At 39.9% G+C, this 23077-nt stretch overlaps 1 protein-coding gene across 11 annotated transcripts in view; it reads left to right on the forward strand.

Moving 5' to 3' along the window:
* Positions 1–1264: 1264 nt before the first annotated feature.
* SUPT20H (SPT20 homolog, SAGA complex component) overlaps positions 1265–23077 on the forward strand; it is a 33176-nt gene continuing 11363 nt past the window's right edge. For 5 of the 11 annotated variants that reach the window (XM_078386711.1, XM_078386713.1, XM_078386717.1 and 2 more), the window contains exons 1-16: positions 1285–1562; positions 3055–3145; positions 6662–6697; positions 9496–9554; positions 9683–9749; positions 12662–12791; positions 13106–13209; positions 14195–14311; positions 14431–14484; positions 15907–16046; positions 16422–16578; positions 16680–16736; positions 18618–18689; positions 20107–20264; positions 21337–21369; positions 21990–22107. In XM_078386711.1, coding sequence (XP_078242837.1) covers positions 3140–3145; positions 6662–6697; positions 9496–9554; positions 9683–9749; positions 12662–12791; positions 13106–13209; positions 14195–14311; positions 14431–14484; positions 15907–16046; positions 16422–16578; positions 16680–16736; positions 18618–18689; positions 20107–20264; positions 21337–21369; positions 21990–22107 — 1308 coding nt within the window. In that variant the 5' untranslated portion in view covers positions 1285–1562; positions 3055–3139. Of the gene's footprint in view, positions 1563–3054; positions 3146–6661; positions 6698–9495; positions 9555–9682; positions 9750–12661; positions 12792–13105; positions 13210–14194; positions 14312–14430; positions 14485–15906; positions 16047–16421; positions 16579–16679; positions 16737–18617; positions 18690–20106; positions 20265–21336; positions 21370–21989; positions 22108–23077 lie in introns of all 11 variants that reach the window. The other 6 variants (XM_078386712.1, XM_078386715.1, XM_078386719.1 and 3 more) reach the window with 3 other exon arrangements.

Raw genomic sequence — 23077 nt, forward strand, 5'->3', positions numbered from 1 at the left:
TGGACAATGAAAAACATGATTTGTTTCAAAATTGTGTAGATTGTTGGTTGTTGAGGGTGGTTGTTGAGAGTGGTAGAAAGAAATTGCAGAGAGAGAGATAGTCAGGGAGATTGAGATAAGATATAATAGTGATAAGCTGGTCAAGATCAATAAATATACTAGGTGGTGATTGTTTATGTAGCAAATTATGACACTTGAATGATTTGATTATAAGCATTAAATAAAAGAACATCTGAACAACTTTAATACACCTTAATAAATAAATAACATTTGTTGGCAGTAATCAGACAAGTGTTTACAGTTCTTGGTATTGTGGATAAATGAAAATCCACTGGTGGCAGCGAGGAAAAGACGAAACGTCTCAAGTGGTCAGAAGGCATAGCGTGAGCTCCTTGTGTGGTGAAGCGGGCAAGGGGCCACGAAGAAAACGTCAGTGGGTCCAAGAGCAAATCAAGCCTGAACTATCTCTGGAAGAAGAAATGTTGAAACTGAGGCTGTCCTGTTTTTGAGACACCATGATTCTCCGGATTTGCTGGATTATCTGGAAAAATCAGTAATACTGGGAAATGTTGAAAGCAGCAGGGGGAGAAAAAAAAAAGGAAAACCAAAGTAAGAGTACCCGGCAAAATCCAAAGAGGAAAAAGACAAAAACCATGTGGCACCTTAAACGCTATTATATTTTAAGTCTTTAAGGCGCCACGTGGTTCCCCCCCCCCCCTTTTGCGACTTATTTCTATTTGGATTTTGCTTGATACGCTTTGCACGGACTAACACGGTTACCTCTCCTGCAACTACAACCCAATGTGACATGAATGGACTCCCGAAATAATAATAATAATAACAATAACAATAACAACAACAACAACAACAACAACAACAACAACAACAACAACAACAACAACAATAATAATAATTTGTCATTGGAAGTATATACACATACAACGAAATTCACAGAAAGGAAACCACAGGCTAGCATTTACAGGAGGCGAGCGGGGAGAGAGGGCTGTGGAGGCCAGGGCATTTCGGAAACCGCGCATCCCTAGGGGTGGGTCACCCGCCATCAGCCGGAGGCGACTGGACCGCACGGAGCCGCCGCCGCCGCCACGTTCCCACAGAAGAGTGCAGCAACATCTCTGCGCACGCGGTGTCCTAGCAACGGGCTCCTTTCCCGCCTCTGCCGTGTTGCCACAGCAACCCCCGAGCCCACACGCCCTGCCTGCGCCACCGGAAGGACACGGAAACGTTTGCGACGGAAGTGGTGACCTGGGAGGGGCGGGTCCAGGAAGCGGAGGTGTTGTGCTGAAGGGGCGGCTCGGGTTGTGGGCTGCGTCCCGGGTTTCTGGAGGCTTTTCGCTCCGGGCTGCCGCTGTTCCGCCTTTCAGCAGCGGAAGGGAGGGAGCTGGGGCGGGTCGTGTGTCCCCCGCCAGAAGGAAGGGTTAGGTTCTGGCCTCCTAGTGTGACTTTTGTGCCCTTTTCGCTTCTGGCTTTGCAGTCCTAGGAAGAGGAGGAGAAGGATGCTTGGTTATACTCGCAGGATTGTGGGCGAGGGTAGCGTTTCCCAAGTAAGTGGCTCCTTATTTTTTCTGTTTCTTTTTAATCATCTACATGTTCCCTCCCTTTTTCTAAAGGAATACTCTCTCCTTTTGTCCTCCCCTTTTCAGGCTTGCAACAAACGCGTCGAGATGCGGCTGTTATCTTAACCTAAAGTTTCCCAAATATTCTTGTTCTCTGGCGCCAGGGAAGGGATTTGAACCCAGGCCACCGCCTCTACCCCCACCCCGGCCAAACCCAACTTGTTAGCAAGTGTATTATGGTGGTGGGGGGAGTTTTTCAAATATAATTTTTTTGAAAAGCAAAATTAATCCCTCTCTCTCATTGAATTCTGAATGTAAGATTTCATCAGGGGAGGGTGGGAACAATAGAAATATAGCAAAGGTACATCATTGTGGAATAATATTAGAGTACTTCCCTTGAAAGAGAACAGCCTTGTGCATGTTGTGCTCCATTTCTGTTTTAATTGTTGCAAAGTGAAATCAACAAATCAATTAGGGCAGAAAACATGCCCCCTTTTTGTACTGTGGGCATAATACCCAACTCTCATCACTGATCATGTTTGTCCAAAACATCCAGAGGGCCCCAGGTTGCCTACCTTTGGTCATTATGTCTACTTGGATAATGATGCATGTTGTTGCTTAGTTGTTAAGTCATGTCCGACTCTTTGTGACCCCATGGACCAGAGCACGCCAGGCCCTCCTGTCTTCCACTGCCTCCTGGAGTTGTGTCAAATTCATGTTGGATAAGGACTAGCAATTACCTTATTTACATCGCAATTAGCTTATCTGTTCTTGTAACCTTAACATTATGTGGCTAGCAAGTTGAGCGTACCTGTTTTGTCTGGACAGATTAAAAAGCTTCAAAGGTTTGGTTTTCGAGATGGCCCAAACCCAGAATGATAGGCCTCTGAGGCACCATTTTTCTCAAAGATAAACCTGAAGAATCTGTCACAAGCAAATAAAAGTTTTAATCACAGAAATGAGGAAGAGCACTGTTGAAGTTTATTCAGTCAAATGTGCCAAACCACATACCCAAGGTATTGTGGGATATAGAGATTCTGTTAATCACTTTTGTGGTATCTGTATGGTTGGACAAGGTAATGCCTGTTTCCAACCCTAGTTCTCTGAGTTGAATCTTAATATGGGTGAACTGAATAAATTTCAACCATCATTTCTGTTAATGAACCAGGTGTTAGAGCTGCATTTATATTAAATGTGAAGCAAGATTTTGACCCAGCGTAGCAAATTTTTAATGCATATCTCTGTGAAAGAAGAATTTGCTGTGCCTCGTTCTAGTAGATGGATGTACTAAATGTGCTTCTATTTATAAGTGAAAATAAAGTTTTACTCAAATGGTTGTTGTAGGTTTTTCAGGCTGTTTGGCCATGCCTGAAAAACCTGCAACAACCATCGGATCCCGACCGTGAAAGCCTTCGAGAATACATTGTAGTCAAATGTTTTGTTTCCCTTATCTAATAAACATTTTTCTTTCTCCCACTAGCTTTAGTATGCCTTGAAAATGGACTCTGCTGTCAGTGCCACAATCTAAAATTTTCTTTGGCTTTACTTGTTGCTGAGCTTCAGTGATGATGGTAACTTATTTTATATTTTGCTGTAAATTTCTTAGTTTTGAATAGAGGAGAGTAAAGGAGTAGGAAGCATTAGCTTGTTCTTTTCATTGTTAAATTTGGAACTTAGAGCCATAGGGTAAATTCAGACATAATTATCTTTCTCTAATAAAATATGGTTATTAGGCTGAGCTGCTGGCTGAATAGTTCAGTGAATTAGATCGCTGACTTCAGAATCAATGGTTGAGAGTTTGGCTCAGACTAGGAGAAGAGACAGCCTGTGTAGCCTTGGACATGTTGCACAGTCCCAAAGTGCATCCAGAAGAACCAAATGGTAGGCCACTTCCGAGTATTCTGTACTTAGAAAGCCTTGCAAAGAGTCACCCTAAATCAGAATCAACTAAATGGCACATAATTATTATTTAATAGCACAAGCACAAATGCTGTACTTCACAAATGCACCGTTTATGACATTTTTCTCCAAACTTGGAGCAGACTGACCTTGTGTTACATGTAATCAAGTCACATCTGACTTACGGTGATCATACTTTACTTTTACTTTACTTTATTTGGACTTATGCCCCACCCCTCTAGACAAAGTCTACTCGGGGCGGCTTACATAAGTGATAAAATACAGTGGTGCCTTGCTTGACGACGTTAATTTGTTCCAGCAAAATCGCTGTAGAGCGAAAACGTTGTCAAACTAAATTAAAAAACCCATTGAAACGCATTGAAAAACGTTCAGTGCATTCCAGTGGGCTGAATACCTGCTCGTTCAGCGAAGATCCTCCATATGGCAGCCATTTTCGGTGCCTGTAAAGTGAGGAATCTGTCCTAGAAAACAGCGGGGGGCCATTTTCTTCAGCCAGTGGCCATTTTGAAACCCGACAATCAGCTGTTTGCTGATCATCGTAAAGCAAAAATCGGTTCCCAAAGCAGGGAACTGATCATCGTACAGCAAAAAACCCCATTTAAAACATCGTTTTGCAATCGCAAAAGTGATCACAAAACGTCAACGTAAAGCGGATTCGTCGTAGAGCGGGGTAATCGTCCAGCGGAGCACGACTGTAACATAACATACATAATGATAAAACCCACTAACTGATGCATATGTACATTATCAAGATGGGATAATTGAGAAAAAAGATCAATTAATTGACTGGAGGGAATGGCTTTTAAAAACACCCAGCGAGGGAGCCAGGCAGATTTCCGTTGGGAGAGTCTTCCACAGCCGAGGGGCCACTGCCGAAAAGGCCCGGTTTCTTGTTCTTTCCTTCCGGACCTCTCTTGGCGTAAGGCCCCTCAGCCATCCCTGCTGGCTTTGTCGAGTGATTCGGGTAGACCTGCGTGGGAGAAGGCGATCTGCCAGGTATCGAGGTTCCAAACCGTTTAGGGCTTTATACATCATTAATACTTTGAAATCAATGCGGAAACGAATGGGCAACCAGGGCAAAGCAGCCAGGGTGGGAGAGATATGCTGATATTTCCTCACCCCACTAAGGAGCCTGGCTGCTGCATTTTGCACCATTTGAAGTTTCTGCATCAATCCCAAAGGCAGCCCCACGTAGAGTGTGTTACCATGGTCTAATCTCGAGATTATGAATGCGTGGACAAGAGTAGTGAGGCCCCCCCATCAAGATATGATTGCAGCTGTGCAATCCGTCATAGGTGAAAATAGGTGGAACGGGCCATGGACGCTACCTGGATTTCCATGGTAAGTGTTAGGTCCAGATGTATCCCCAAGCTGCGAACCTCGCTCTTTACGGTGAGGGTTGACCCCCCAAAAGAAAGGGAGTCACCAAAACCGCTGATGGAAGGACCACCCACCCTCAAGACCTCAGTCTTGTCTGGGTTCAGCCTCAACCCATTCAACTGCATCCATTCCAGTATAGTCTCCAGGCAGCACTGGGGGGACAGAACAGTATCCACTGAATTAGGTGAAAAGGAGATGTAGAACTGTGTGTCATTAGCATACTGATGACACAATGCCCCACACCCCCTGATGACCCCCCCACTGGACTCATGTAGATGTTAAACAGCATTGAAAAGATTATCGACCCCTGCAGAACCCCACAATTGAGGCTCCATGGGGCCGAAAAATTCTCGCCAAGCTGTACTCTCTGGGGACGGTCCTCCAAGAAGGATCAGAGCCAGGCAAGCGCCAGGCCACCGATTCCCAGCTCAGAGAGCCTCCCCAGGAGGATTTCAAGGTATGTGGGATATCTAAGGAATGGGTTTACCAGTGCCACCATCTAGTGAATTTCTATAGCTGAGTGACTATTTGAAGCCAGATCCCCTGAATCATAATTTTTCACTATCCCACACTAGTTTGCATATTACAATGGCTTGTTTTGGTTACATTGGCAGAGAGAATGCTTTTTATTGTATTTAAATGGTAAAGTCAAATTGCAAACTAGGATATAAAACCTGCTTCCTCTCCTAGTGAATACTTCAAAGTGAAATGTTGAAAGATCATTTGTTTATTGCTTATAGGTTATACAACAAAATATATCTGTCAGTGTGTTCACTGAAGTATATAGTCCAGGTGGATGAGACAATGGGAGAAGATGGAACACCAAGATAATGCCCACCATGTCTTTTTAACATCATCTGAGATAATTAATAGACCTAGTTTTCTGAACGTAGCTTAGACATCTTCATTTTGTAGTAATGACTTCTACAAAGTCTATGCAGTTGTATGTTTTGCTATACTTAAAAGATAATTTAGTCCTTCCTGCCTTTCTCCTATAGGCAGTGAATTACACATGACTGCTTTGACTGTGGTTAAGCATGCCAGCATCACTGTTAATTATTTGGCACCTTGTTCTATTATAATTGGAAATCAGCTTTACCCGTACTTTGAAACATGGTTGTTGGTTTTAAATGGTAGTTAAATGGGATCTTTGGTGAATATTAAACTAATACCAATGCTGACAGAGTGTTTAACTGCTTAAGACAACAGCAAGAGAATTTGCACCCAGGGTGGGGAAGGAGCATATGGTCTTCAATCTGCTCATGATTCCATGACCATTTGTTTCTTTGTCAGAATGTGAAAAATATAGTTACTGCCAATTAAACATTTGGGGTCTTTGTCACTTCATAGCAGCTGCTGTTCTCAACCACAATGTGGATCACCTTGTATTTGCATCAGAATTTTCTGAATTATCTAAAATCATGGGGTTATTATTAACAATGTATGGTTTATGCAGGCCTGTGTACCCAGAACAATTTCAGTGATATTTTTTCCAGGAAGAAGCGCTAAGAATTACAGCCTTAGAATACTAGACAAAGTATTTGTTTTTATTCATTAGAACATTTTGTGTGCTTAATGAATAATAGTTCTGGTTGTATAATAAAATAGAGCTGCAGTTCCCAACATTGGGTGTTCAGATGTTTTTGGACTAAAACTCCCAGAAGCCTTCACTATTAGCTCTGCTGACATCTGGAGACCCAAGGTTGGGAACCACAAGAGTAGAGGAATATTTCAAATTATTTAATCAGTTACTTTGCTTTCTGAGAAAACTTTTTATCATTTTGCAGCAGCAAGCTTTAGAACTTGCACTGGATCGTGCGGAGGTGAGTCATAAGTTATCTGAATTGCACGTGTGTTCTACGTTTAAAATATTGTAGAGGGTGTTGTCAGTCAATATATACGTTAATTTGTCTTTTGGTACATGAAGAAAATGTTTATTGCCAAATACATAAATTGCACTGAAACGTATCGTGAAGCGGTAAAGCTCTTCCTTGTGTAACTCATTTGCTTCATTTTTCTTCTCTTCCATCAGAGCTGGGAGGAATTCAGAAACTCCGGTTTCTGTTTTCAGTAACTCAATGTTAGTTACATTTAGACCTGAAACTCCTAACCTTCTGTTGGCAGAAAAAGACCTATCTGTAAAAATATCCCAAGCCACGAAAATGGAACACTTGGTGTTTGGCATTGCATCGTTTACAAAACAAAAGATATATTTTCAATGAGAATTCACAGTAATACTGATAGTCCTTGCCACGGTGCTGTTACTGGGCACTAAGCATATAAGCCTATGAATAAATACTTCACTCTTTGTGTCTGCGTAATAGATAGTAATCCACAAAAAATCACATTAAATGTAAATCTCTTGGTCTTTAATATGAATCAATGCTTTTTGTTTGTTTGTTTCTCTGTTATATATGGATGAAAGTTATATAGTTGCATGATACCCAGCAAATTCTATTAATGACCACTAGGAAGAGCATTTTCAGGACCTGAACAAAGGAAAAAAAACGTTCTGCAGCATCTCAAGATAAGGCTGAATGAGACTCTTAGGAATAACCCATTTGAAATCACTTAGTTCATTTGGAACTCAAATCACTGTGAAGTACAGATTGTTTCAAAAGAGCTGTCCTTTACAGGGAAAATAAGAGAGGCCTCTGCATATAGCATTTAGGGCTCCTGGAAAGTCAGTAGGAAAGCTGATGTTTCTCTTGTTTCCTAGTATTCAGTAGCATACCTATTCCACTACAGCCTGTGAGAAGACAAGAATGACTTTGGCTGAAGTGTATTGTTTATTTGTCTTCAGCACTACCTGGAGGGAAAAAAAAACAGCCAGAAGTCTCCAAATATTTTGTTACTGGGAGCCTTGTAAGAAACCTGGATAATACCTTCCTGCATGTACCCTAGATGGCAGCTTCATTCATCATTAATGAGATGTGGAGCTGAAACCAGTCTGGACCTTAAATGTACAAGTTGCTGTTTGGATGAGGCAGCGCCTTAATGTTGGGTAGAGCTGAGCATCTTCTGGTGTTAATGTTACATACAAGTATCAGGCCTTCTCTGATATGTTCAAAATTGGTACGATTACACGTGCTGTCTCCACTTAAACCTTTGGAAGCACTCTTGATATCATTGTTGTAAGACTCAAAGGCAAGGAGGTATAGCATAGCCATCCCTTATGCACTCCTTGCTGTTTCATCCCCAAATGGCACCTGTTATGATGACTGACTACCCAGTTGTGCTATGGCTGACTGGCCTCAGGCCATGTCTCCTGCATATATGTTTATTCATTTATTAATAGTTTACAACATTGGGACTTTGTATGGGTCACCTTATGAATTAAAAAAAAACATACAGCTAAAAAGACAATTAAATAATATTTAAGCACAATTAAGCAAATCATATTTAAACAACCATTGAATTAAAACACTTCAAATATTCTCTAAAAGCACATTAGAAGAAATGGAAAAAAAATCCTCCTGTGGAGCAGAGGTCCACCAGGAGACACTCAACAGAAAGAATATTTTGTGTCCTTACCGAACATGGGTTAGTGAGGTGAAGAAAACAGTCTCGCCTGAAGATGCTATCAATAGGGTTTCTGACTATAAGACAGATGGCACTAGTACTGGTAGATTTGGCCCCTCGTGCATGGAACAGCAATCAGAAGATTCCAACTTGCTGTCAGAATGGAGAAAGAGGGCTGTTGTCCTTTTAAGGCTACTTTACGCTTGATGTAAAGCTTAGCCAGGTTCACTCCTTGAGGAGAATCTGTTTAATTCTTTCACAGAACTCTGGTTGAAGAGACTGGCCGTCAGATTGACCACCTTGGGTCGCTTTTGGGAAAGAAAGGCAGGGTAGAACTATTCTAAGTAAATAAAAGGAGCTGGGGGAGCCGATTCCATCTGAAGAGTAGTGGTAGGAAGATGATTCTCACCTATAGAATTTTCCATAGAATTACATGATGTATGACACTGACAGTGGAATACCGTGTTTCCCTGAAAATAAAACATGGTCTTATATTAATTTTTGGTCCAAAAACTGCATTAGGGCTTATTTTCAGGGGATTTTTTTTTCATGTGCAACAATCTACATTTATTCAAATACACTCCTCTCATCTTCTTCTGGTTGCTGCACAATGGTGGAGAGCGAGTTTCACTTAACTGAGGCTTATTTTTTGGGTAGGGCTTATTTTACGAGCATCCTGAAAAATCATACTAGGGCTTATTTTCGGGGAAACTGGGTAGTTAGTGACTATACTGTCAGCAGAGGGGGCATTCTCTCTTTCCCGTAAGGATTTGGGCCTGAAGACTTATAAGGCAAGGCTGTACATCATCTTTTTCCATGTGACATGTTTAAGGCCTCATCCCTAGCTGTCATTTTCATGGCTTTACGGAGATGAGAAAACATTTTCTAATTTTAATTCTGGGCTTAAAGCAGATGGATTTGTTTTTTAAAAAATTGTATATTAGTCATCTTTTTGCTAGCTTTATAAATCAGCCAGGCTTAGTTTATTGCAGACAGAGGTATATCACTGTTATTATGGTATGACTCTTAAAACTGCTTGCACCATCTATGCACCTCTTACGTTTTTTCTCTATGTGTGGTTTTTTTCCTTTTCTTTCAGTATATTATTGAAAGTGCACGCCAGAGGCCTCCCAAACGGAAATATTTATCTGGTGGAAGGTGAGAAGTGTTTAGAAATTCTGAAACGACAATGTCCTTGGGTATGCCAAGGTTCAACAAATATAATATAGCATAAACCTTTATAACATTAATACTCAAGAGGGTTTCATGTTGTTTTTCAATTTTAGAAAGTCTCTGTTTCAAAAATTGTATGAACTGTATCTAGAAGAATGTGATAAGGAACCTGAAATAAAGGTATGTGGAACCTATTTGCCAAACCATCGGTCTGTGCTGTTGAATTAGCAGCCTGCATTTTGCAATCAGCTGGTGAAACTCACTAGTGAATGTTGTTCAACTTAGTGGCAAAGTGAGATTAAGTACTGTACTGTCTTGACAGAATGTTTATGAATTGCCTTAACAGTTATCTAAGTTGTTTGCATAAAACAGGGTTGTGTTAAATATTTCAGTAAAGATTTATTGAAAAGATCAAGTAGAATGGCATGCCAAGGTGATAGGAAGCTTTCTGAGAGCTGCCAGGAAATCAGTTGGATCCATCAGCCTCCTGCAATGGATCATTATAATTAGCCCCCGACTCCTGCATAAAGTGTGCTCTGCTACATGAGTCAGACCAGATGCCACTTGGGGCAGACCCGTGGTTGTCATGGAATATATGAAGTCTTGAGCCTTTCCTAACAAGTGGGTCTCAACATGAATAAGAACCCGAAAGGACTCCAGCATGGTTCCTGAGGCTAACTAGGTAAGCCCAGGGAGGGAGAACGTTGAGCAGTGAAGTGGGTGGGATTCTGTCCTGGGCACTCCGTTTCAGATATGCACACATGATCCCAGAAGGCTGTAGGACTTGGGCACCTGGTGAAGAGAACTAAATCACAGTGCCACCTCCCAGGTCTACTGTAGCTTACTGCTGCACTGAGAACACAGGTGGGCAAAGCTGAGAGTTAACACATCTCGCAGCTCCAGCCAGGAACCACCATAGATAAGTCCATGATAAAACAGTTAATTAGAAAAAGTTAATTGATGGGGGGGGGATCCATTTTGTTTATGTGATAAACACTTTTTTTTATCTGATTGAAAATCCACAGATCATTAATACAGTTCAGTCACTGAGACCAGGAAACAATCCATCCAGGAGAGCAGATATTGCAGGGAAACTGCTGGATATGACAGAAAAATGGAGCGATGTGGAACAGCTGTAGAGAGTAAAATTGCTAACCTAAGTCTTGATGAGCAGAGTAATATCCACAGTGATCCTGTTGTATGTGCTTGTATAATAACAGAAGAAGTGAATGCCCTTGCAGGAACAGTTGATATGCCAGGAAATGCACACACAGTAGAATACTTGTACAAGAAGTGTCTAGTATGCAGTTTGGTCACAGACCATGCTGCAAATGTATCCAAGATGAGAAGAAATTCAGGAGAGCAGGAAGGGAATAGAAAGCTAATAGCATATGCTCGCAGTGCTCATTTGCTGCACCACCTAGTCAAAGATTTAAGTGTTCCAGAAGTAAAGGCTGATGTTATTGGCATTGCTAAATACTTGCGTAACAATCTTTTTTCAGCAGCAGCCCTGAAAAGAACGGGTGGAACAAAGCTAACACCACCTACACAATGTAAGATGGAACTCGGTAGTGGACTGTTTGAGCACTATATTAAGAATTGGCCTCTTCTGATGACAGTTTGTGAACAAAATGGAGAGAAAACAGATGACATTGTCATAGCCAAAATTCTCAACATAAGAGAAATGTTGAACATGTACTGATTGATTATCTTGAAACCATTTCTGACAGAATTAAATTAAAAGCATGAAAAAACCAAATGGGACAAGCACTGTCTCCAGCTCATTTTCTCACAAATATTGTTAATATCTGGCCCAGGATCAAACCTTAAGTGCTGAGGAAGCAGAGTTAGCTATGATATGGGCAGTCATCCATCTACAGCGCCAACTATAATAAACTTCAGAGCTAAGGGGAACCATTCAAGAAATACATGTTTACTGATGATGTTTTAAAGAAAATCCCACCAATGAACTGGACAAGTCATTTAAGCACTTAGATTTAGAGACTGTTGAAGTAATGATTTCACTTTTAACAGCAGTAGCTTCTTCTGCTGGTGTAGAAAGAATATTATCTTCCTTTGGATCATTTTTTTAACTTAGCTCTTAAAACGCAAGGAGTTGGTTCTGTGTACTTAGATTTGCAAAGGGACACTAGTATTAAGGTCTTGTTCTCCATTCTGTGTCTTTTACACAGTTTTGGTTTGAAGAAGAGGCTTGTGATCTCTGCAGACACAAATTCAGTTTTGAGAAGTATAAAACCAGGCATCATAAATAAGATATTATAAACAGAAAAATTGCCTAATGAACCTCTGGGAGAGCATGACATTGTAAATGGATTAATGGAATTTATTTACCAAAAGAATATAAACATTGCATGAATATACAGGCTCATGCTGCACAATGGAAAACTAATCCTTATTTCAAGATGAATAACCTTTAGACTATAATGTATCTTAAATAGAATATCTTTAGATTTTTCCTCAAAAGGCATTTTATTAAGAAAATCCAATTTAAATAAAAAGATCTGATTTAAATAAAAAGTCATTTTTAATTTTATTTTTAAAAAGTCATTTATTTTCATCCACCCTTCTTTTCAGTTTGTTCATGATGAAAGTGTGGGAGGGAAAAGTGAGGGCCAACTTATGTAAGCTGGAGCTTCAATCATTTTGGCTTGTAAGAGTGGCCATAAGGGACTGGCTGAGTGAATGAGGGAAGCTTCACAATGTACCTAAAAGAGGCACTGATGAAACTTGGTTGAAAAAACCCTTCCTGAACCTTGGCTAACTGGACAGTTTCTTGCCGCTTTGCTATTCTCATGCCAACTTCTCAATCTTGTGGTGTTATCTCAGTATCAAGATTACCTGGAAGACACAATTTGCATTTTAAGTTTTTTAAAAAACAATTATTGTTACTGTCCTGTTTGGGGGAGAAACATACATTTAATAACAAATAAATCAATAATGTTTCTGTCACACTCGTCAATTAAAATCGAAATTATGAAGGAAAGTTAGACTTTGGTAAGAGAATGACTGAAAAACCATTAACTAACCCTGTTAGTTATGCATTATTTTCATGAACACTGTCCATTTTAAAGCAGAAGCTGAGACGAAATGTGAACTTGTTGGAGAAGTTAAGTATGCAAGAAACATTATCATGCCTTGTGGTGAACCTGTATCCTGGAAACGAAGGATATTCACTGATGCTCCGAGGAAAAAATGGCTCAGGTAACGTTAGCGCTGATGTGCCTTAAAGAAATGTATTGTCCGTGCTTTTGCTGTCTTTTCCCAAGGATAGAACTAGAAAAAGCCTGAATGTAGAAAACGTAAGATCTTTTGGCCTCCTATACACTTGGTATGACCATAAACAGATTTCTTGTAGCAAGTTCATGAATGATCAAGCCTGCCTCTCTTTAGATAATGCATTCAATTGATACCTTCTTAAAACATTTCTCTTTAGCTTTCCATGTTATGTAACATAATAAAATCACAATCTAAAAAACAAAATGTATTTTCTTTAAAACTCTCTTATTTTAATGCAGATTCAGAAACTTTGCGGTTACCCTATGAAGAAGGAGAATTGCTTGAATTTTTGGATGCAGAAGAGCTCCCTCCTATTTTAGTTGATCTCCTAGAAAAATCTCAGGTTTGAAATGTTTCCCAGAGGTGTTCTCAGCTTTGAAGCTGTATTTCTTTTGTGTCCTGATGGTAGTCATTATTAGCCACAATCCTATTGAGATTTTATTCCTCTGAAGTAAGTGAAGTAGTTAATTAACAAGGGGCTGTTCATGTGACCAGACCCTTGCTAATTAACTGCAGATTGCTACCATGACTGATGTTAATTTCACTTACTCTGAAGCCAAATCCCGTTGTTGCCCTCATATGTTGTGTCACTCCACAAACCGGTTCATAGAATAATTGCAATTCAGTTATATCAGTATTAAATCATGTTAAGGCAATCTTTAAAATACCTGCATATTTTAATTCTTAGGTCTCAGTTGACTTACAGTGATAGTTTTCTTAGACATCACACCAAACAAATGACCGTGTGAAGCTTAACTCTGGTTTGGCATAATATTTGACTGGTCAATCTGTGTTTTGTAATTGACTGGCAGACCAGAGGGAAGAAATATGCTGTTTGAAGTATGGAAACTATAGTTTGTGCTATTTTTATATGGTAGCTGAATGGACAGTCCATTATGATGGCTTTCCCTTCCCAATTCAGTGGCTACTACACCATGGAGACAGGACTGAACTAACTAAACTGTTGAAAATGCAAAACAAACAAACAAACAAAAAATAAACAACCAGATGAACACCTCTGGATATTGAATGCAAACTTTGTTGAACACAGTAAGACTCAAATGTCAGTAAAAAAATATAAATGATTGCGTGGTGGCCTGTCTGTTTTACATGTCTATAAAGTCAAACCATACTTTGTATTCTAAACTGTGTTTAATGAAAACCATAAGTTGCCCTAAAGTCTGAATTCAGCCTTAATTTCTGATTATAAATTTTGAAAATTCATGACCTAATTTGAAATGTATTGTTGTTGAAGTTGTTGAAGAACTTTCACATGCGCAGAAAATGTATAAAGAATGCATGATAAATCTATTTTTGCTCTTACATAGATCAACATTTTTCACTGCGGATGTGTGATAACAGAAATACGTGATTATAGACAGTCTGGTAATCAGAAATCTTCAACTTACCAAACCAAACATATTCTTTTACGTCCAACAATGCAGGCAAGTTTCTCATATTTCTAGAAACAGCATTATTTTAATTTTAAAAACCTAGTTCTGAACTAATGTACTTAAATATTCTTTGTTGTGTGAGTAACAAAAGGTTTCGCTTCTTTTTCTAGACTTTGGTTTGTGATGTGCATTCCATTACAAGTGACAACCACAAATGGACCCAGGTAACTAGTGTAGCAGCTGTAACCTTGGTTTTAAGAGGTTTTCATATTCCAAGGAGGTGCCGTAACAATTTATGTTGCACTATGATACTCCATTCAGGAGTTGCATAGCCCTTACTGCAGTGGCAGTCCTTACATCTGGGCTGTCCCAGTTCAAACTACAGCTCAGGTCCAGGTGATTGGATGTGCCTTCATTTAATCTTCTGAATGTAAACTAACATGTCAGAGATAAGGTTAGGTTAACATCTTTCTTAGGTTTAGAAGGGATGTGGTGGCGCTGCAGGTTAAACCGCAGAAGCCGCCGTGCTGCAAGGTCAGAAAACCAGCCGTCGTAAGATCGCATCCACATGACGGAGTGAGCTCCTGTCGCTTGTCCCAGCTCCTGCCAACCTAGCAGTTCAAAAGCATGTAAATGCGAGTAGATAAATCGGTACCACCACGGTGGGAAGGTAACGGCGTTCCATGTCTAGTCGCGCTGGCCACGTGACCACGGAAACTGTCTACGGACAAACGCTGGCTCTACAGCTTGGAGACGGGGATGAACACCACGCCCTAGAGTCGGACACGACTGGACTAAATGTCAAGGGGAACCTTTACCTAGGTTTAGAAGGCCAAACTTTATTTTGTGTGTTTCTTCATCCCACCCCGTGTTGATTTTAATCAGGTCTTTTTCAGGAATTGAAGGCTTGTACGGTGGGGATCTCCAATTCCAGCCCTCTAGTTATACTTTCTTAGGTTATCTTCCGTAGTGTGTCCCATACCACTCAGGAAGGCCCCTTGGTCCTCAGAAGTGACTTGGAGGGGGAGAGTCAAGAAGTGGCTTCCTACTGAAGGAAGAAGCAGAGCAACCTTGTTGCACACAAAGATTTCTGTCCAGTCTCACACGTCAGTTGTAACTGATAAAAGAGGACAGTAAAACAATGACTAATGTACAGGCTACAATTCTTCTGTTATACCGAAATGTCCAGTTTTGTAAAACAAGTATGATGCGTTATATTTTAATAACAGTTTCAGTATAATTTTGTTAAGGTTTTGCCAAAAACCATAACAGTACTTAGGGGAACAGATTCTAAGAACCAGGGGTCGGGTTTGGGCAGTTCTTTTTTTGAGGCCCTGTCTTCTTTCACACCGCTGGAACAATAAACTGCTTACAACCAGAAATAATCATAATCTCCATCTCTCTCTGTTTCCACTTAGAAGCAGTGGCATATTCTAGAAACTGAGTGATCATTTCCTGGTATTTGTATTTTATATTGTATTTTTGCTATATAGTATCATGTTGAAGAGTGACAAAAATACTGTTTTAAGTATTCTTCCTGAATAAGTTGAACTTACCCTCAAGACAGTGTCCACAGGATTGTAGCCATGTACTAAATTACAATGGTATTTTGTTGTGATTTAAAATCTTCTCTGTTTTTGTTTTAGGAAGACAAACTCCTGCTAGAAAGCCAGCTTATACTAGCTACCGCTGAACCTCTGTGTCTCGATCCATCAATTGCTGTAACCTGCACAGCAAACAGACTTCTTTATAACAAGCAGAAGATGAATACTCGCCCATTGAAACGGTAATATAAAGCGTATCTGTCCCTGCAAAAATCTGTTTGGAGTGGCAAATAGGTCACTTTAGAGTGGAAATGCATTTAAAGTTCACTTAATTCATCAAACATTTCGTATAATTTTTTAACAGTATCCAGTGAACTAGTTGTTTGCTACAAATTTATCCCAGAACAGAAGTCTTAAGAACTGAACACATAGAAGTTTGGCTGTAGTCAACTAACATGTAACAAACAGGTATTCATTGATAACAAGGAATGTTATAAAGAACTTGTATAGCAGGTTTTAGGATTGAATTGTTGGCTAGTTGTTTGTGTGAGCGCAAGCGTATTTAAATTTGATCCACTATGTCTGTTTTTCCTTTTAATGTTCTCAATGTCTTGCAGGTGCTTCAAGAGATCTTCCAGGCCATGTTTCAGTCGCCAGCAGGAAATGTCTCATTGCCCACCTCCACCGCAGCTCAGGTTGTTTGATTATTTGCAAAAAAGAAGGGAAAGGAAAGGATCCCAGCAGTATGACCTCAAAATTTCCAAAGCTGGAAATGTATGTATAACTGTAAAAGGGGGGGGGGGAGGAAATTAAATAAGGAAACTTCACTCTAATGATTATTTTCATGTGGCTGTATTTTTTCTGTCTTTTCTTAGTGTGTAGATATGTGGAAACGGAATCCTTGCTATTTGACTGCACCTTCTGATGTAGATGTGAGTATACAAGGAATGTATGGGATTTGGAAATGAAACACTATTTGTCTTTCACTTCTGAAAGGAAGGTAAATTGTATACTGTGAGCATGTGAATAAATAGTTTAAGAAGGATGTCATTTTTAAAATGAAATGCTCTGGCCAATGTTCTGTTCGGTAATATGTTCAGAGTTCCAATGACAGAAGTTGCTGCAGCTACCTATGAGATGCCCACTTTCTGCCTGGTTGCGTGACCTAGTGGCACCTGATTAGATGGCTGTGGCAGTTTCCGCAGTTGGAGCTCCACACACATAAATATTGAGTAGGATATTGGCCGCTGAACTGAGGGTTGGAAAGATCTATTGGTAAGATCTTACACAGACTGGTTCTTCACCCAGGAGGCACAGTGGGGAATCAAATCTGTGGCTCCGTAGCCAGATACCTAAACTACTGGCCTATCCAGCCAACTAATTTCTGCCTAGAAGACCCCGAAAAGGGTTGCCATTAAATATGGGCATAAATCACTTTGTGCAGGATTGTTGTGAGTTGTTGGTGCAGCACCTATGGTGCCGCACATTCGCTTCCCCTACTCCTCCTCCCAGCTCCCCCACTCACCAGCTACTGTGCACTGTTCTTTCCCTTCTCTTTGTGCGACCTTCCAGTCCTAGCAGGAACACGGACTTCCTTTCTCTGCCTCCTTCTGCAGTTGCCCACTCAAAGGCAGTGCTGCAGGAATTCCTGCCCTGCCTCCTCGTCTGAGTGGGCGGCTGCTGGAGGAGGTGGAGAAGGGAAGCCTATGCTCCTGCCAGTACTGGAAGATTGCACAAAGAGGAGGGAGAGAACAGCACATGCCAGCAGAGGAGTGGGGAAAGGGAATGTTCCAATAACTCACAACAACCTGGCATAAAGTGATTCATACCCATCTCAAGTCATCATAAATCAGAATTAACTTGATGGCACATAATTATTAAAGTAGACTAATTGAATTGGATACACCCAATTGATTTTGACGGTTCTAGTCTAATCGGAACTAATGTTGGAATTGTCTGTTGGTAGCTGTGTTGACCCCTAAGAAAATGTTTTATAAACTATTGTTGGATAATATTAATATAATAAAGGCACTGCAGATTAAAACAACTGGAAAAATTGGCATTAGCTGAACATGCCCTGAAACAAGTTGGACATGAAATCCTATTTCAAAACACATATGTACTGGATTCTAACTCCTGTCTTCTGAAGATGCCGTTCACAGAGACTGGCGAAACATTAAGAAGAAAAACCTCCAGAACACAGCCAAAGAGCCCAAAAAACCTACAACAACCATCAGATCCTGGCTATTAAAGCCTTTGAGAATACATTGATAATATTTTTGTTAAAATGAACCAAAAGATCATACAGTAGAGAGGAAGCCGAGGCCATTTCCTTGCCTCCCTTACACTGTGCATTCTCTCGCATCCTGACTGCTGAGGAATTCTGCAGAACCCCCACGTTTTTGTGATGTTTCCCTTGGTTGTAAAAAAAAAGTTTGGCCTATTTACAAATATTTGCTGTATATACACAGGGAGAAATCCATCAAGATGCATGCACACATACAAACTGGACCTTTTTGTATTTCGGCTAATATTCATGCTTCTCCTGGAAATATTTTGTGTTCTCTCTGTGTATTGCTAATGCATTTGTGCAGTTCCAAGTATCATAATCTGAGAAGGCCTTCCTGGGGTTCTGGTCTTCTTGCTAACAGTTTGAATCATTAATAGGTCTGATTTTTTTAAATAGCTTTGTAATGTTGATATCCTTTTAATCCAATTCTATGCTTGTTTGCTGTTTATGAACACTGAAGCAATTGTTGCTGTTGCTGTTACATACTGACATTTTAACACATCGTTCTCTTATATATATTAAGGTGGAAAAATATGCTAAAGTAGAAAAATCCATCAAACCTGATGACTCACAGCCAAGGGTCTGGCCAGCTCATGTGAGTAACTTTCTCTACAGTTGGGAGACTTTGTGTTCTAAATGGTTGTAATCCGCCCAGAGACCTTTGGGTAGTGTGGATGGCATATAAGATTAAAAAATAAAATGAATAAATAAATAAAAATGAGGGCATAATGAACAATCAGAATTTAAGTGGATTAAAATGACTAAACTGAGATTCTCATTTCACATTATTCTGGAAGAAGGTAAGGATAGTCTGGGAACTCAAAAGAGGTTAGTGTTTTGCAGAACATCGCCACCTGATCTCCTGGAGTGACTCTCCAGGCTAATTTTATCTTCTTTGGCAATAATTTTATGTTGCTGGTGGTTTTGTGAATAGAACCAATTTGCATTTCTATTCTTGATAGGTAGAGTGTATTGGAATTTTACTGAAGTATTTGAACAATCAGAAAGGTTTAGTCTATTGTTTGGTTATATATTTGGCAAAATTGGGTGGATGTGATTTCTGATTTTAATGGAAACTAATGTATTTGAATATGTTTGTGGTTATAGTGTTTCATGTACAGAAGTGCCCTTGTTTAGGCTTCTAGAGAAGTGAATAAAATATGTTTAGATGCCTCAAAAGCATTAAGAACGTGGTAGAGCTTAAGGCAGTAACATAGTAAGGAGATACTATGTCCTTTACAGATTACAGCGAGAACCCCTCCCATAAGTACAGTGGTGCCTCGCTTAGAGATCGCTCCGTTGAGCGATGAAATCACTTAGCAATGGGGTTTTGCCCATTGCCAGAGCCATCGCTTAGCGATGGCCCCTATGGGGAAAATCGCTTTGCGATGATCGCGGGGAAGCAATCATCGCAAAGCCCCTATTTTCGGCCAGCTGATCGGCGGTTCCAAATTGGCCGCCGGAAAAACAAAATGGCTGCCCGCTGTTTTGCCTCGCTTTAGAGGCACCGAAAATGGCTGCCCCTATGGAGGATCTTCACATAAGGTCTGTTTTGAAGCCCATAGCAACGCATTAAACACGTTTTAATGCGTTTCTATGAGCTTTTTTATTCCGTTAAGTGATGAAATCACTTAGCAACGTTTTTCCTGGAACGGATTAACGTTGCTAAGCGAGGCACCACTGTATTAAGATGATTTCCAATTGTACACCATGGTTTTTGGTTTCTTGCTATTGTAGCTTAAATCTCAGCTTAGTCTGGCCTTACAAGAGAAAATGAAGAGTTTGGGAGATTAAGGCAATGTTTAAGGAGATGGTTCGGAAGACAGAGTTCTTTGTAATAATAATGTATCTATGTAATTCCAAATAACCTGGTAATCATAACATTCAACGTCTTTAAAAAGTGGTTTATATTCTCTGAAGTGCTCTCCAGTGGTTAACCTCATTTTAGTGTATGTGTTTACAGGAACTTTTGGGAGATTAGCTGCTTGCATAAATAGCTGTTTCTTCCATAGGAAATAAAAGATGATTATATCTTTGAGTCTGAAAATGGAAATCATCCTCAGAAAACAAAACTGACCATTTTTCAGTCCATGGGAAATCCATTATACTATGGTAAAATACAGATGATAAAAAGTGATGAAGATAGTGAGAGCCCCGTCACTGCATCACAGTAAGTAGCATTTGTCTTCGATCCTGGAGAAAAGTGACAGTGCCATCTATCATAATTAAAAAAAAATACTTTGGGGACAAATTTCTGCTGATTTAGGGAAGGTGAAATTGTATGATTCATTTGCATTTTATAAATATGGGAAATGTTTCTAAAGAACATAAATCCGCATTTGATCATTATTGTCAGTGTTTGTATTTAGCCATAGTGATAAATTATGATCTCCTGGTGTTAGATGAATGAGTCTTGGCAAGGCTTAGTCACGCCCTTCCTATCCCCTTTCACCAAGGCAGGTCCTCTTACTGGACTGTCACTGCGAGAAGATGGGAAGTTTGCTTCCCATTTTCGGTTACCCACAGTTTAACCTTACATCCACACCATAAACTTGATTAATTCCAGTTATAGTTTATTGAAACAAGCTACTTCTCTAAACAGTGACTTGAAGCTGAAAGGTTTTAATAAAGCATAATTAAGGCTAACTGCAGTTTGTCTTGGTTTAAGTGAAACAACAAGCTACAGTTAATAAAACTGGAAGTAAAAACTTCAGTATCCTTACGGGTCCAGTAAAGGAGATGGTGAAGATTGTTTGCAACCTCAAGGCTTAACTGGGCTTATTCTTATTGAGACGTAAGAGCATACTTGATTGGTACATTTGAACGCTGTCAGAATGACTGTGAAGATAAATACAGCAAAATAGTCAATTATTTAAATATCTCTAGAACCTGCGGGTATTAGCTTTCCTGTTTGTTCCCTTTGTCTTGTATTGATAAGTAAGTTGTGTCTAAATATGGAGGTTAGCTAGTAGCTATTTATATTTTATGTTAATATCCTTTTCTTCCTCCAAGGCTGCAGTTTTCCACCCGTTCATCTTCAGTAAGACTAATAGATGGTGATGGGTCAGAGTCACCCAGTGAGCTGAATGGGATTTGAATCTAAGTCTCCCCAGTCCTAATTCAACACTAAAACTTACAGAACATTGGCATTCTAGCCAGGGGTTGCCCAGATTGTCATACATATGCTGTTTGTTTTTGCTCCCCTAATCCTGCCTGTAATTGCTGTATTTTGTTGTTTGCAGTTTTCTTATTGGCTCAAAATCAGAAGCAGAACGGTAGGTAGTCAATCAATTTTTTTCATGACTCTTAGAAGTGGCTGAACTATTCCTCTTGCCACAGTGCCTCTCTTGATTTGTCCCCCAGTTTCCTTTGGTGCCTTGTTTGGGAACTGACTCTTCTCCTAAAACCCATGGTCCCTCTGCAGCAGGGAGGGAGTTAATCTTTTCTTAAGGTGTCTCACTTTCAGCTTTTATTAAACATGAAGGAACAGTTGTTTCTGACTCCTTTGTTTACTATTACTCTGGTCAAGGTAGAACATTTTCTGCATGGATCGGTGGGGAATGTTCTGTACACAGTTTGGCAAAACAACGGGCACATCGTGGTGCCATTATCATGTTCCTGTCTGTCCTTTGGTTGCTTTTTTTTCATTTCCCACATGTGTTTTTGTCATTATGCTGTTCCTTTGCCACAACAACAGCTGAGATACTGTTTATAGAAATTGCAGAGAGCACTACAAATAAAAAAAAATCTGTGAGACATGAAGATTTTAATAAAGGAACAATAGCTGTTCTTTGCATACATCATAGCAAACACACAAAAAGACTCAGATATTTATTTTGCATCTGGGCAATACTTGTGATCTCATGGATTCCCTTTGTTTAATGTCATGCTGCAGAGTGGTCAGCCAATACCAGGATCTAGTTCAAAACGAAGCGAAATGTCCTGTGAAGATGCTTCATAACGCAGGTGGATCCATCCATCTGAGTCAGCTTTCTCCTGGGAAAGAAATTGAAGTAAGTTGTTACTGGATATAAGAGGCTATTTAGTACCCATTGAAAATTCTATTTAATCTCTCATTTTAAAAAAAATGCATGTTGATAAGTTAACCCAGGTGCCATTGTACTATCCCGCAGCAATGCTGGATTTAGTACTTAAGAGCTACTTAGCAGAATCTATAGAGCACCCACAAGTGTCACAACAAGCGCCTTGTTCAGGCTCTTCAAAATTGCCAGCTGTGTCTCAGCAGAGGTGCCGTTCTGCAGGACAGTCCTGCAGAAGTTGCAGAGTATTTAAATGGCTCAGGAAACACAGACTCATGGGTAGAATTTTGTCCTCAAGTGCATAACTTTGCTGTTTGTCATCTGAGGAATGGAAACTATATGACCTCCATAGAAAAAAGCAAAGAACACTCACTGGTGCCATTCATGGGCTAAACTTGCCAGGCACCATTTTTTAACTACGTTCTAGCATTGTAGTGCTCCACTCCGGTCAATATGGCTCCTACCAGTATGGCCCCATCTCCACTTCTGTTTCTGGTCACACAGGAATATGTTAGAATATTGGCAGCTCAGGGACTCAGGGATTTGGATACCATTACCATTAGGGAGGGACATATAGGAAATAAATAAATAGGACCTCAGAGATCATTCTCCCTTCAAATTGGGAATGAGCAAAAAGGAATGAAGGATGAGAGGACATAGAAAGAAAAAAATTGGTATTTAATGGAAAACAAAGGTGTTGCCTGTACAGTTGTTTTTCTAGCTTTTCTTATTTCATTCACCAAATGATGATTTTTATCACCATATTTCATTTATACCTGGGAATGAAGAGCTTGAAAATGTATATATCAGGTGTCAAATGAAGTTTGTTTTACTAATGCAAAATTTAGAAAAGAATGACAGTCAGCATGTATTACTTAAAGATTTCATGCAGAATATTTCCTGTTAAAATAGCTGTGATTTATAAATAGAACAAGAAATATTT

This window comes from Pogona vitticeps, chromosome 2 (genome assembly GCF_051106095.1).
Source record: "Pogona vitticeps strain Pit_001003342236 chromosome 2, PviZW2.1, whole genome shotgun sequence".
NCBI lineage: Eukaryota > Metazoa > Chordata > Lepidosauria > Squamata > Agamidae > Pogona > Pogona vitticeps.